At 26.7% G+C, this 14,413-nt stretch overlaps 1 protein-coding gene across 1 annotated transcript; it reads right to left on the minus strand.

Moving 5' to 3' along the window:
- Positions 1 to 2,315: 2,315 nt before the first annotated feature.
- On the minus strand, positions 2,316 to 12,406 carry LOC113859574 (MADS-box protein JOINTLESS-like). Its single transcript, XM_027492310.1, has 9 exons — positions 12,264 to 12,406; positions 11,922 to 12,123; positions 8,286 to 8,364; positions 4,186 to 4,244; positions 3,745 to 3,844; positions 3,614 to 3,655; positions 3,186 to 3,233; positions 3,038 to 3,111; positions 2,316 to 2,334 (listed from the first exon to the last, which is right to left on the minus strand). Exons 2-9 carry the CDS (start codon positions 12,101 to 12,103, stop codon positions 2,316 to 2,318), a joined length of 603 nt encoding a protein of 200 aa, XP_027348111.1. The 5' UTR covers positions 12,104 to 12,123; positions 12,264 to 12,406.
- Positions 12,407 to 14,413: the final 2,007 nt, after the last annotated feature.

Genomic DNA, 14,413 nt, shown 5'->3' on the forward strand with positions numbered 1-14,413 from the left:
AATATGAGTAATGACTAAAGAAATGTAGTTAAATGCAAAGAAATGTAGAAAAATCATTATTTGCAAAATTTGTTTCAGTCATACAATATTCGCTAAAGTTAAATTTATGTGGTGATAACTATACAAATTTTACCAATTTTTTCTTAAGTTATTTTTTTCACTTAAACTAAAAATGCAAGAATTATTTATCTTTAGAATTTGCTTAAGAGAGGTCTATTTCCTTAAGTTAATAGTTATTTGCTTAAACAAAAATTATATTATTAAATAATTTTTGAATACTCTTTAAGTGATATTTTTCCCTTGACCAATTTTTTTTTCCTAAAACTTTCACTTAAGCAATGTTAAAATGGCTTAAGTGAATTTTGTAAACATTATGCTCCTTCCAGTCCTTTTTATAGGAAACAAAAGACTAAATCACTAAGGTCAAAGAAAGCAATTAAGTATATTATGTTTTTCATAAATATAAATTTTATTCCAAAAATACCCATGATATTAAATAATGTAGTTAATAATTTGTATATTTAATGATACTTATAAAAGAATGATATAAAAGAAATTTAGCAATTAATGCATCTTGAATCTATCATTTATTTCTTATAATAAAGACTAAGAAAATGTTTCATTTTGTTTCTTATAAAAAGGAATGGAGGGAGTACTACGTAAATGCGACCGGTGTGCATAGAGAGCATGAAAAAAAAATCTAAAATGACATTAAATATTTTATCAATATATAAGTTAATTTTTATGATGAATTGAAAATGTAAAGCATGTGAAAGTTTTAATTTTGAACACCATAAACTACGTACATAAAATTTTTTGTGTTGAACTCTAAAAATTTAAAATAATATCCAATGTTTTATTAATTTAAAAGCTACTTTTAATTATAAATTAAAATGTCATCAGCATATATGAAAGCTTTAATTTTTAAATTCACCATTTATGTATAGAATATATTTAAAATTTGCATGAGAAAAGTTAAAAAAGACTATCAACAGTCTTATAAAAATTTTAAAATAATTTTATAAATTTTTACATAGAAAATTTATAAATTTATAAAAACTATTACTATTGAGTAAAGATAAAATTACACCAGTCATTGTACGGGAAACATATTTTCAAACATTGACATCCCTCGTCTACATGGACAGATTTATTATAATGTATGTAAGGACGATTATTGTTAAACTCTTGACTACCTTTCAGTTTTTTAATATATATTCTTATTATTGATTATTGATTTCTCTCTCTCTAAAGGGACTCTTATGAGACTACTAATTTTCATTTGTATATTATGACATCTCTTTATAATTTATCTTATTTTATTATTGATAAAAAGACCGAAAACATTCAATTGTCGACCATTATAAAAGTTTGATATCTTGTCCGTTATCAACTATCTTAAAACATAGTTATATAAAATAACGTTATCATTGATTATTTCTACATGATCTTATGATTGATTTTATATTTAAAATGTCAACTTCAATTTTTAAAATTGAGATTAAGCATTTAAAAGTAAAAATGATTATTAAAAAATAAAGTATTTATTAATCAGAAATATAAAAAAATGTAACAAATACTTTATTTTATAATAAAAATTTATTATTATTAATGGTTTAAATTTAGTCGTAAGGGTTGACATAATAAAACTGCTATATATAAAGCAACCTTGATTAGCTTTTGGTGATATGAGAAGGGGAGCAAGCTAATTAATGTGATCAACAAAATCAATTTGATTCGTCACTTTGATCCCCTTAAGATGGAACAAGCTCTTCAATGGACTATTGTGGTTATGATATGAAAATGAACTCGAAACTAGGCTTCATTGATATTTCTCACATTTGTATCCATTAAATTTTCACTATTGTACGGTTTCTTGAATTGAACTCCCAATTTACTCTGCCAACTTACGAGTTAGGTGATGAATGCAAATTTTTTTCTCTTTAAAGTGAAGAATACACTATAAAGAATAAAATTAAATTATAACCATTGATTAAAAAAGTTGCAGTCAAAATTGTGATAAGATAGTATAATGTATAATAAATTATGTAATAATAAAAAATATTAATTGTTGATATTTTAATAAATGACCATAACTATACTTGATCTTCTAAAATGAGATTTCTCTCAGGCAAATTTAGCCAAATAGCATAACTACCCACACGTGTGCAATCTTAAAATCGAAAAGAGAAGTTAAGAAAACCATTAATTAGAGTTTTTGAAAATCGAGTTAAAACATAGGAGTTGTTCTTTTTACAATATGGTCTTTGATTATCTTTGCTTGTAAGCTTATGTATCAACTTAAACAGTTCCCATCAGCTGGAGTATGGTAGCCTGCAATTCATGTAAAAGCATAAAAAATTTAATAAGGCAAATCCATGTATAAAGTTATATGCTACAATTCAAGCAAAAAAGCTTATTTCCCATGATGGTGGTGTTTGAAACTACAGGACATTTGTATGCCTGTGCCCCTCCTCCATCCCCCAAAACCTACCCCCAAAAATAATATATAAAGCTTAACTAAGGCTGCATGCTTACAAGCATGTAGTTAGCAGAAGAAAGTTTTTAACATATTTTAGACTTATGGCTTGTTTAAAAGAGCTTATAAACAATTTATAAAAATAATTTATATTTCTATAAGTTTTTTAAAACTTATTTAAATAATTTTATTAGTAAAGCTAGTGAATGTAAGCTACTTTTAGTTAATTTATTGATGAGATTTATGACATAAGTTATCATAAAAAATCAATTTGTTGAATAAAAGATTAATTATGATGTGTATCCAAATACACCCTTAAAATCAAGCTCTTATGCTTGCAATCACACAATACAGTTGAGAACTCTCGAATTAGAAAGATGGATTTGGATCCTCTCATGTAGCAAGTATAACATCACAAATAATGCCATGTTAACAAGTAACATCACAATGCCATGAGTAAGGGTTTGTTTATGTAACTTTCTCTATTTTCATGCACATGATAGGATTCAAACTCTTAGAACGTGGGATATATAAATTCAACTTTAAAAGTGGACTCACCCCAATTTGAGCCACGGGTCTGAATTGCCATTGTTCTCACTACTGTGTCTTTTGCCAGTGGATATGTCTGTCACCTAGTTTGAGTCGAACACATAATGTTTAAATGAACAATTACAAAAGCATAAGGACTTAAAAGAAAGAGACATACAATTCCGTGATTCAGTAGTCGCTCGTTCGCCTCCATCAATTGCTTTTCCTGGATGTTCAGTAGTTGAGAGTTTAGTCGATAGAAGAGGAAATACATTCAATTAAACACATTAAGGACCATTTATCACTGATAATCAGAATTAACAATCTAAGTAAGAAATTTAATGAATCACTTTGAAATATTATATAAAAAAAAGACCCAAGTCATTGTCAAAGTCTAGCGAATATATCCCCACAATGTAAGCATAATAATATGTGAACTTAGAAACATGCAAAAGGAGAATAAGTTTCTTGCACTAATATATACTGTAATAATCAGTTGCAAAATTTTACCACATATCATTATCAATATTAATTGTGATTTTTTGCTGACAAAAAAATATTAATTGTATGAATCCTCATGTAATTGAATGAATCTCAATTTCAAACCTTTCCTCGGAGAATCCTCATGTCATTTATAATCTTCTCTTCCTGAAAAATTTTACAAAGATTTAAATTACATTATAATCATGAAGCAAATTTTAATTTGCTGGTGAATGCTGCAGAAGAAAACTGCAAACCTTTTTTTCAATTACGTGGCGCAACCGTGTTTCGAAAGATCTCTCCAGTTGTTGTAACTCTTCAATATCTAAACCTTCAAGGTCCTCTCCTTTTAGTTGTCTATACTTATTTTTTGAATTTCAACAAATGAGACAATTTACGAAATTATCAGTTATATTTTATTTTATTTTATGAAGATAGAATTAGGGGTAACTTAGAGTAATTATCCTACCTTTCATTTTTATAAGTCATTTTAATTATTAAATGAAAAAAAGATTAAATACATTTTATATTTTTCATTTAATATTTAATAAAAAATTATTAAAAACATATACAAGAGTATATAACAAAACCTGTGACTTATTAAGCCCTAATGGTCCAAGAAAGACTAAAAAGTGTAGTGATGACAAGCTATCAAGAGTCAAGACAAGTAAAGGCACCTGTTACATCATGAGACATACCTGAGCTGAAGACTCTTCTCATAAACTTCGCTTAATCTAGCGTTATTGTTGCTAATAAGCTGCAGTAAACATTTGAGTATACTTTTATTCGGAAAAGAAATTGGAGTATGCATAAAATTTGACAGCAAGCATAAAGTAAGGGTGGTCGATTTTATACTCTACTTTGCACAAATAGAAAATGAAAACAAAGACATCACTTTACAACCGCAAACCAACGCTGACATATAATCGCTAAAAGCTCAGCGTAGACAAAACCTAACATAACTTGTTACTTTATTGGCCCACTCCCTTGGCCTTGACGTAGAAAGGAAATAATAAAGTCTTTTTGTCTTCCATTGTTAAGATATTTTACATAGAATGCGATTAGAATATATTTTATAAGTTTAAACAATCTTTTTTATAAACTAATTTTTGAAAATAAGTTCACCTAATTTTTTAATATGATGTCAAATTTTATTTATTTTAAATATTAAGCTACTCACATGTTTTATTACAAAAATTTCATGCATCAAATGTCCATTTCTAAGCATGAGAAAAATATGTCAAAATATTCTATATAAAGCTTAGCATCGAAAAAGAGGCCTATTAGAATAGGCTTGCACAATCCTCATCCCATGAGTTATGAACTAACTTTCAGAAGTGAGTTAGGCTTATTTTTAATATTTATATACTATTGATTAGTTAAAATTTCTAAGAGTAAACTCATAGATTAATCCTTGAAATAATAAGCATATCAAACATATGATTCTTTGACTTTTTAAAATTACTTCATTAGTCTCTAATATGGCAATATATTAGATAGTTGATCACTAATGTTAAGTGATGTATGAGAAACATTTACTTTTGTTAAGTAACATGTGTGATGCCAATGTGACACTAAAACAATGTCATTTTATTATTTTTCAAATTAAGGAATGTGAAAATAGGAACTGATTGCTATATTTTTAGTCTTAGGACGTCAAAGATATGACGTCGAGCCTAACGACAACAGGAATGAGCATGACAAGGTTGGACCATTCAAGAAAAAGTCTTCATCATTGAAGACAATGATGGGAAGAGGAAGAGAATTTTGTTTATTAAATTCCAATTTAAGTAGCAGACTAAGGCCATGGTGGTTGCAACGACGACCCTATGACAAAGGTGATTTGAAGAAGGAAAGAGCGAGAGAAGTATCACTAGCAAGAAAGAGAGTTCAAACTCAGGTTCTCAACAATAAAGACAACGATGCAAGGATAAAGAAAATACAAGTTTAGTTTGCAAGATTAATTCTGATATAAGTAGTGACTCTGTGACAAAGGTGGAGTTACAACATATATATTCAAACTCAGATTTTCAATGATGAAGATGATGATGTGAGGAAGAAGGGGATGCAAGCTTGATTTGCAAGATTTTGATTGTGTAGTGGACTAATCACGTTGGTCGTAGTGATAGTTGCACGACAGAAGCAAAGTTACAACGCACACATATCACTTGATGTAATATGTTAACAAAAGTTAACATTTTTCACCCATCAGTTGTTGTCAGGGACCTAACTGCAAGCCGGACTGCTGTATTAGAGACTAACGAGGTAATTTTAAAAATAAGAGACTACTATGTTTGACCCTCACTATCTCAAAGACTAATTTATGAAATTACTCAAACTTCTATAATTCAAAGGAAAGGAGAAACATAGAAGTCCACTCAAGCTTCTATAATTCAAAGGAAAGGAGAAACATAGGAGTCCAATACAAAGGAAAATTCAAACTCAAACAAAACAAGGAAAAGGAGATGGAAACTGGAAATATGGAACAACTAGAATTATTCATCTTTATAGACCTAGTGATATCCAATCCTTCTCACGAGAACCTTACTCTTTAGAAATGGCAAAGACATTGAATAGGCAAAATACTTTCAAGTGTACTCACCACGGGGTAGAAAATTTTGATATATCAAACAAAGGCCCATGCATGACTGAATTTAACTATGAAGTGACAATATTTAAATGCCAAATCACCCATACTTGAAAGATAAAGAATAAAAGTCAAGTTAGCTTTCACAACAAAATTTAGTCATTATCACCTAAAAAGTGTTATGGCTCATTTGTTGTCCTATCCACGTTAGGATAAGTGGAGATAACCGGAAAAGCATTCAAGTCATTTTACCCTTTTATGGTAAACTAGCATAAGATCTTACAAGAACACAAAGGATTTCTAATTGAATGTTTCATTGTTATTAATACAAAAGGATGAAATGGGTGAGTATGTAGCTTCCTCTCATACGTAGCAATATGGATCTAATTAACTGGTATTTTAAGAAGTTATCCAACCTAGCCTCGTTACTTGAAGACATTGAAATTGCTCTATTGAAATTTTCATAGAACTTGTCAAAGTCGATCTAATGGACATACTAAATTGATAGAATAGAGTGAACAAATGAAGAGTAGGTTTAAACATGATATAGGAGCGTTCCTTACTTTTAGAAGACTTGAAAATATTTAAAGGTTAACAAAAAAATGTCAAACTTCAAATTTTATAATAAAAGTATTGCACAGACTAAGATCCTTTCATTGTGAAAATTTTACAATAAAAATATACAATGTTTAATCTAGCCATTAAAATTTATTTGAATATATTATTTAACATATCTATTTTCGAGCTTGTTGCAAAGACTCTACATGAATTGCAATTACGACAATAAAAAAAATTATTATTATTATTATAAAAATATATTATTTTTTACCAATTAAGAAGAAAAATGAATTATAAAGTATGTGATTATACATAAAGAGAGATAAAGATAAATTTATTATTATAAAAATTAATATATTTTTATTGTTGATAGGCCCAAAAAGAGAATCAACCGAATTCGAAGGTAACTCCACGTACCAAAATAGTTTATAATATAAATTTGAGGCAACTTACTCAATATTTAGAAGACAAGAAGGTTTATCTTGAATAAATGTAATTTACACCACCACCTAGCCTTATAAAACGAGGCATCAATCATGAGCTAGTTACCTAATTATACAAATAATTGTCAAATTAGCTATATTGCATGAACAATGCAAAATTGTACCTGAGCCTAGACACTGGAAAGCTGGACAGTTTTCTTGCAACAAAGTGACTAAGTTGGAACAAACTAACTTAGACCAAATTAACTCATCTCCCCCTGTAAATTCAAACGGAAAATCTCGTACGTTCTAGGTGACGTTAAGGATTTTTATCTCACAGGGAAACTCTTTCTTCAGATTAAGGAAAAAGTTCATACTTATAAATTATCTCTCAATCCATCATTCAAGTACTACATGTTTGATTTTTCTTAAATAAGATATACATTTGAATATTGTATATAGAAAAAAAATCTCACTGAACAAAGTTAATGTCATAACTTAGATATTTCTAACTTAAATAGAATTACCCCTTATAAAAAAATTATGATTTAAAAAAAAATACCAGTTACTATAGGTTACATGATCATTAAAGATCTTCGTACATATTCACTCCACCATTTACAATTGCCATCAAGAAGATATTCCATTTTTATTATGAGAAACAATATTATTCGTTCGTTTGTGCTCAGATTTTTGTTTTAACCATATATATTATTATTTTAATCTTTAAGATTTTGTTTAAGAGATAATTCTAGAGGAGAGAAGAAAAAAAAAAATATTTGATAGTAACTCTTATTTGTGAGTTTTTAACTGCATGTGAAAAATGTTTTTTATAAACTTTCTAAAATTCTCATAAACTTTTATTTTTTAGTTTTTTTTCAAATTGAGAAGTTTTTTCTATTTATTTACTCCCCTTCTCCATCCTCTAAACTCGCAAAAGCCAAAATCTTGCACGATTAAAATTAAAAAATAATATCTTTAAAATAAATTGAAGTAATCTTTCAAAAGTCCATAAATAGGCTGAAATTTGCCAAGAAAAGTTGAAAGTGAAGTCATCTGAAAGAACCATGCATGTTTCTTCTTTAATCATGCACAAAAAATGTCTTTTGGTATTGTGAACGTCATGTAATCAAGGAAGCCCTTTCCCATGCTAAGAGAATACAGAACCAACCCAAATAGTTTTAAGCTAGATTTTGCTCTATAACTTAATAGTGTATAGACAAGTAATCACCTCCAACTCAGGAGACGGTTGTTCCAACTTTGCCCAGTTCTTGGAGTACAAATGATGCCTTTCTAGTACTTCCTTCATCCTTCATAAAAACCAAGCATTAAGCATCAAAGTTATATTATGGATGCATCCAAGTTAGCAAGGTTAGAATAAGTATGAACTTTTTAATTAAAGTTGATTTAATTTTAAGAATTGAACATCACCGATACAAACAACAAAAAATAATATATGTTGCATAGTTTAATCTAAATTCATATTAATTTTAAAAATTAATAATTAGATTCTAAATCATATAATTAAAGCTCTGACATCAAGCGTAGAAATAAATTTCAGTTGAATTTTATTACATAAATTTAGAATACCAATATACAAATTTAGAATAACAATAATAAAATGATTTACTTGTAATAGACACTGTGAATTGTATCATAAATAACTTATGTGAATTGCGAATCTTTTTATGAGTAAAAAGTTAAGATTTTTTTTTGTTTAATTAAACTATCTTAATCATATATTCACAATGGAGCAAACTTAAAGAGCAGTCGGATGTGTTTCCGTGACAGTAAAGGAGACTTAGTCACTGTATTTATTAACTATAAACGCTTCCTATCATGAACCTAGAAGTTAGGCCCATACTAAATCCCACATAGATCAGAATTAAGTGTCCAAAACACATGATTAATCAATCATATTATTAATAAACTTAAACATCATCAAATGAATTACAATATTAGCTAGTTTTTAATAAAATAAAAAATCAAAATTAATTATATCCTATAATAAATTTTATAGAAAATTCTAACAAACAATTCCAAATCACTACCAATACATGATCGATCCTCACCCATTAATCTATACTTATGAAACATTATATATATATATATATATATAATCGAATCTGCGCCCAATAAGAAGACGTATGAAATAACTTAATTTGATGAAATAGCTTTGAATGTTATATTATAAAATCAAAATTTGAAACAAAGACATTACTAATCTTTGATGAATATTTGGAGATCAACATGTGCTTTATTTGTGTTTTATAATCACTGTTTGCAATGACCAAACAACATTACTAGCCCACTTCAAAAGTTTATCAACAAAATATATAGACAACGGAAAACTACTGCTCAACCTGAAGAACTACATATTATTTGTGTCATTAAGTCCGTTAGGAATCATTAAAATTTTAAAATTGATTTAAATTTTTTTATAAATCAATTTTGTAAATAAATAACAGATTAAGATCATGAAAAAACTATTTAATTGATAATGAAATTTATAAAAATAATTATGTTATCTTGTTTACCTTTTTAAGTATACCTATGTATAATTATAATTGAGTGTCAAACTCCATGTTATGATTAATTTGTTCTTTGGATACATTGATTCCTTATGTCTGTATAACATTTATGATACTGTAATTATGTTTATGTTTGATGTATACCCCTTTTATTTATTTATTTTCTTTAGATATCGGTAAAGATTATGTTGGATCATTCGGGGCATCAGATGTCAAGTGACGGATTCAATTTTTAGCATTAGATAATTTATTTATTTAAAACAAATTTGTCTCTGATAATGAAATCATCGTTAGTTTAAAGTTAAGCTTTGGGATTATAGGATTAACTCTAATTCTAGTCGGATGTCTAAATATGACAATATATAATAATAATTATAATCATGATAACAATAATATTGGTTATAATGAAGCAGTAAAGATAGTGACAATAATTTACTTAGTGGTGACGAGTAATGTTTATGATTATGATAGTAATTAATTTATGATAATACTGACAAGATTGACTGCGACAGTAATAATAGTCATTGCTATATGTGTTTTAAGAGAGATAAGAGTTAAATAATTTGTTTTACAATTAAAAATAAAAACTATTTTTGTTTTAAAGCACATTTAAAAATTAACCTAGTTATATTTTAGGGAAACATATTTTATTTTAAAATTTTCATTTGAAAATAAAAATAAAAAAAAAAACCTCTCACAACTACCTTGAATAGACTCTTAGTATTTTTTTTTTCAAATTTTAAACTATAATTGAAATAAAGATAAATTGATTTTTAATACAATTTAAAAAAATAACTCAATTTTCAAATTAAAATGTGGTTTTATTTTTTATAAAAAATCATTATTCAAATTTTTTATTTCTTCAAAAGATCAAGAATAATTTTCATCACTATACCTACAATATTATCTTCGTCATCACTATCATAAACTACCTGATCACAGTTGTCATCACCAACTTCATCACAAAATACTATCATTGCCACTTTCAACATGACAATCACTATTAAATGTTATGATTGTTATTATCGTTATTACCTTCACTATTATTATTACAATTATTTCTATTACCATTATAGTCTCTTTTACTGAGTTCATTTTATTATTACATGTCTACCGCTAATACCATTGTAGTCTCAACCATCCCCAACCTCCAATCATAACCCTTGACACCAAACAAGCTTGAAAACGAGGAATGATTTGTATAATTAGAGTTAACATTTTTTATTAAAAATTTAGAAACTCAAAACCTCAAAATTTTAAAATTATAAACTAATTTTAATTTTTAAATATTTTAAAACTTAAAATTGGTAACTATATATATCGAAACAACGCATCAGTCTTCTAACCATTATCACCAAATTTGTGTTTTAAATCTTTAATTTATTGCTAAATTTAATTATTATTTATGTCATCAAATTTGTCTTTTTATATCAATATTTTAATCGTTTATAAGAAGGATATATTTACATTTTAGATCTTTAAAAAAACTAATTATCTCATTTTTTATATTTATGTCATCAAATTAGTATTACAAAATATTTGATCAATAACTGCGAATCTTTGATGATGTATTAGATATTTAAGGGGAGAAAATGATGGAACAGTTAATGTAATGACACCCTAAACTTTGTATAACCAAGTAAAGTTTACTCTAATCAATAATATAGATAGTTAATAAACAAATCTATCATATTTTTGCATATCTATTTTGCTCAACAGGATGTAAATTGCATCACTAATGGAAGATTTCTAGCTCAGCATTAACAATTATTGCAAATAATATTTTTGAATTTAACCCAATATACTTGCGCTTAATCCTAACTGAAAAGATATTTTGCATATTTATTAAAAAAGCAATATTTCTAAACTTTCGTAGGAAGTATCGAGAAAAGTAGGCCCTTCATGAACTGCAAATGATCGAGCTAACTAATATAGAAGACAGGGCTCATTTAAAGCTATTTAAGCACTGGTGAGAAATCTCATATATGGGACACCATACAATTCAGTTATGATTAAAGTCAATAAATTTGAAGATCTCCATGAATCTCGAGACAAGTCATCTCGTACTCATGCAGATGTGAAGTAGAAATGAAGAAGGTGCAAGAATGTGGTGTAAAAACAAGGGGTATAAATAACACTTTTGATCTAATAAAATACAAGTTTGACACTAATTGTCCACATTTTCTTATGCACTGTAGTAGTGAGATGTTAGCAATAATGACAAAACATCCCGAAACACGGGCGTAAATTAAAGCAAGAAATGACACAACGCCACCCATTTTCATTCACAATTAGCCAAAAATAGAGAGAGAAGATATAAGAAAAGAAATTAAGACCTCAAGTTGGAGTAATGGAAAAGCCTCCCATAAGAATTGAAGACAATGAGAGCAACGTCTGCATCGCAAAGAACCGAAAGCTCCTCAGCTTTTTTGAAGAGTCCTTTTCGCCGCTTCGCAAACGTCACTTGTCTCGTGGTAGCATCATCGATCTTGTTAATCTGAATCTTCTTCTTCCCCATTCAAAACAAAGCTTTATAGCCTAAAAACTAGCATAAACGGTATATAATAAAATGCCCCATCACCAAAGCGTTAGCCTTTTGCTTGCTAAGTTATAACGAAACAAAGAATATATAACAAAGCATCAGCATAGCATATATATAATATAATTCAAAGGCCTACCTGTGTGAAAAGGAAGAGTGAAAGTGTTAATGTTGAAAGTATATGTGGAGCTATTTTGTGGAAGGGACACATGATAGTTAGGGTTCTAGTTTAAATTGACAAGAGTAGTGTTTGACTAAAATCAGTTGAGAACTTCATGAGGAGAAACCTGGCTAGTTACTGAGGAAGGAAAGGACTAATTATTGTTGAATTGAACTTAGTCAATTTCACTTTCCTTTTTAGTTAGGGGTTTGGCGGAGTTCGTGATGTTGGTATCAGTGCTTGTTGGTTTGCGAGACGCTTTCGCCGCTTCGGAATGGAAGCCAACCAATTAGGGAAAGCGAGTCGATGAATGTGGTGTGTGGAAATGAGGAGAAAAGCACACTTTTTCTACTTTTGCTAGAGAATTAATAATCAAAATATGTCATGTGGATGCTTAGCCCACCGTAAATTTAGATGGACATTTTTTTTTAAAATTGACAATTACAATTATTTTAATTTTTAAAATTAAAAAATATTTATATTTTTAAAATTAATCATTAACTTTAACTATCTATTATATATATTTAATGTAACATTAATAATTATTATTATTTTATGCTGTGAAAAGTATAAAATATTCTTTTAATTTTTAAGGTGCTATAAATATTACTAATATTTTATTAAAATTATAAGAACTGAGATATTAATAGTTTTATTTTTAATGTCTAAATAATATTTTTATAATAATAGTTAATATTTATTTTTTAAGTATAAAATATCAGCTTTAGTTATGCTTTTTGTTTCATTTGGTAAAACAGTTTTTTTATTATCTGTTTTTTTTCTTTTTTTATTAAACAATTTCACATCTAATAAAGGAAAATATAAAATATATATTACAAAAATAATGTAAGTTATACAAATTTAGATCTTCTTTAGTTTACACAAAAATTGACCGTTTAATTTTATTTTGATTAAAACAAATTTGAATTTGTATTAAAAAAAATAAGACTAGATAATAAGTTTAAGTGAACATTTATAAATTTCTGAAGTTAATTGAATTTTTTTAAGTGAATTTTACAATTTTTGGGACCATAACTGTTATATCTTAATAGTTTCAGTGCATTTTAAAATAAAAACTTTTCAAATATAAATGAAGAGTCACATTCAAGTTTAAAGATAAATTAAATATATGAAATGCATTTCAATCACTTTTCTCTCATCTTTTAAATTATGTTTTCTTTTAATTAAATTCATTTAAACAAAAATGAAACTCAACATCCAATTCTTGCATAAACCAGAAAAAGTCAAAATTTAGGTGTGAAAATATGTCAAACTATTTAACAAGAGCCTATTACTTAACAATTTTTAAAGTTTAGTCTGTTTTAGTTTATTTAAATAAGAGACTTAATTAATTGAATAAGTCAAACTTAAGCTTATAAAAAAAGTTTATTAAACCTAATAAAATGACCTATTTAAAACTCATAAAAATTTATAATAATATAATAAATAATTTTATATAAAAATAATATTATTATATTATATTAAATAAATTAAATTTTAAAATAATAAAATATGAAATTAGAAACTTTAATTATTTTTGTTAATGTTGAAAAGTGTTTTTACTATGTACTCTTTAAAAGAGAGAATCTTACTTGTTGTAGTATTTTGCATAATTATTACTTTATCTATCTTATATACATAACATTAATATACATTTATGTTTGTTATATATTTAGTGATTTACTTATTTAAATCAAATATATAATTTAAAAATGATAAATAAGAGCATATAATTCTATTACAAATATTTAAGGTGTTAGAACTATTTTTTTAATGACTTATTTGAATATGTCTTAGAATATTTATAGAGATATGTTTATTTAGATGATTTGATAATTTATTTATAAAAATATTTAATAGTCTATTAAAGGTCTTAATACAAAATAGATAATTAAAAAAATTTAATAAATCAAATCAAGCTTTAAATAAATAGTCTAAATTTAATAAAATAATAAAAAATTTATACTTCAAAATTATTAAATAAATTAGAGACAAAACTTACCTTAATTTATTCTCATTCCTGGATCCTAAACCATTCATGTTCAAAATAGATAATTGCACTCTTTTCCCTTTCACCATTTTCTTGCTCATCCAATTATTTTTCTTCCATACAAACCAATAATAAAAAA

The sequence above is a fragment of the Abrus precatorius genome, unplaced genomic scaffold, assembly GCF_003935025.1.
Source record: "Abrus precatorius isolate BTA unplaced genomic scaffold, Abrus_2018 Scaffold2, whole genome shotgun sequence".
NCBI lineage: Eukaryota > Viridiplantae > Streptophyta > Magnoliopsida > Fabales > Fabaceae > Abrus > Abrus precatorius.

What these genes read in the sequence shown, in the direction of transcription:
- LOC113859574 (XM_027492310.1), bottom strand. Translation starts at nt 12,103, where the DNA reads ATGGGGAAGAAGAAGATTCAGATTAACAAGATCGATGATGCTACCACG. An exon ending in GAGAAGAGTCTTCAGCTCAG is followed by an intron (nt 3,845 to 4,185) that starts GTATGTCTCATG and finishes AAATAAGTATAG; the next exon opens with ACAACTAAAAGGAGAGGACC. An exon ending in GCCACGTAATTGAAAAAAAG is followed by an intron (nt 3,656 to 3,744) that starts GTTTGCAGTTTT and finishes AAAATTTTTCAG; the next exon opens with GAAGAGAAGATTATAAATGA.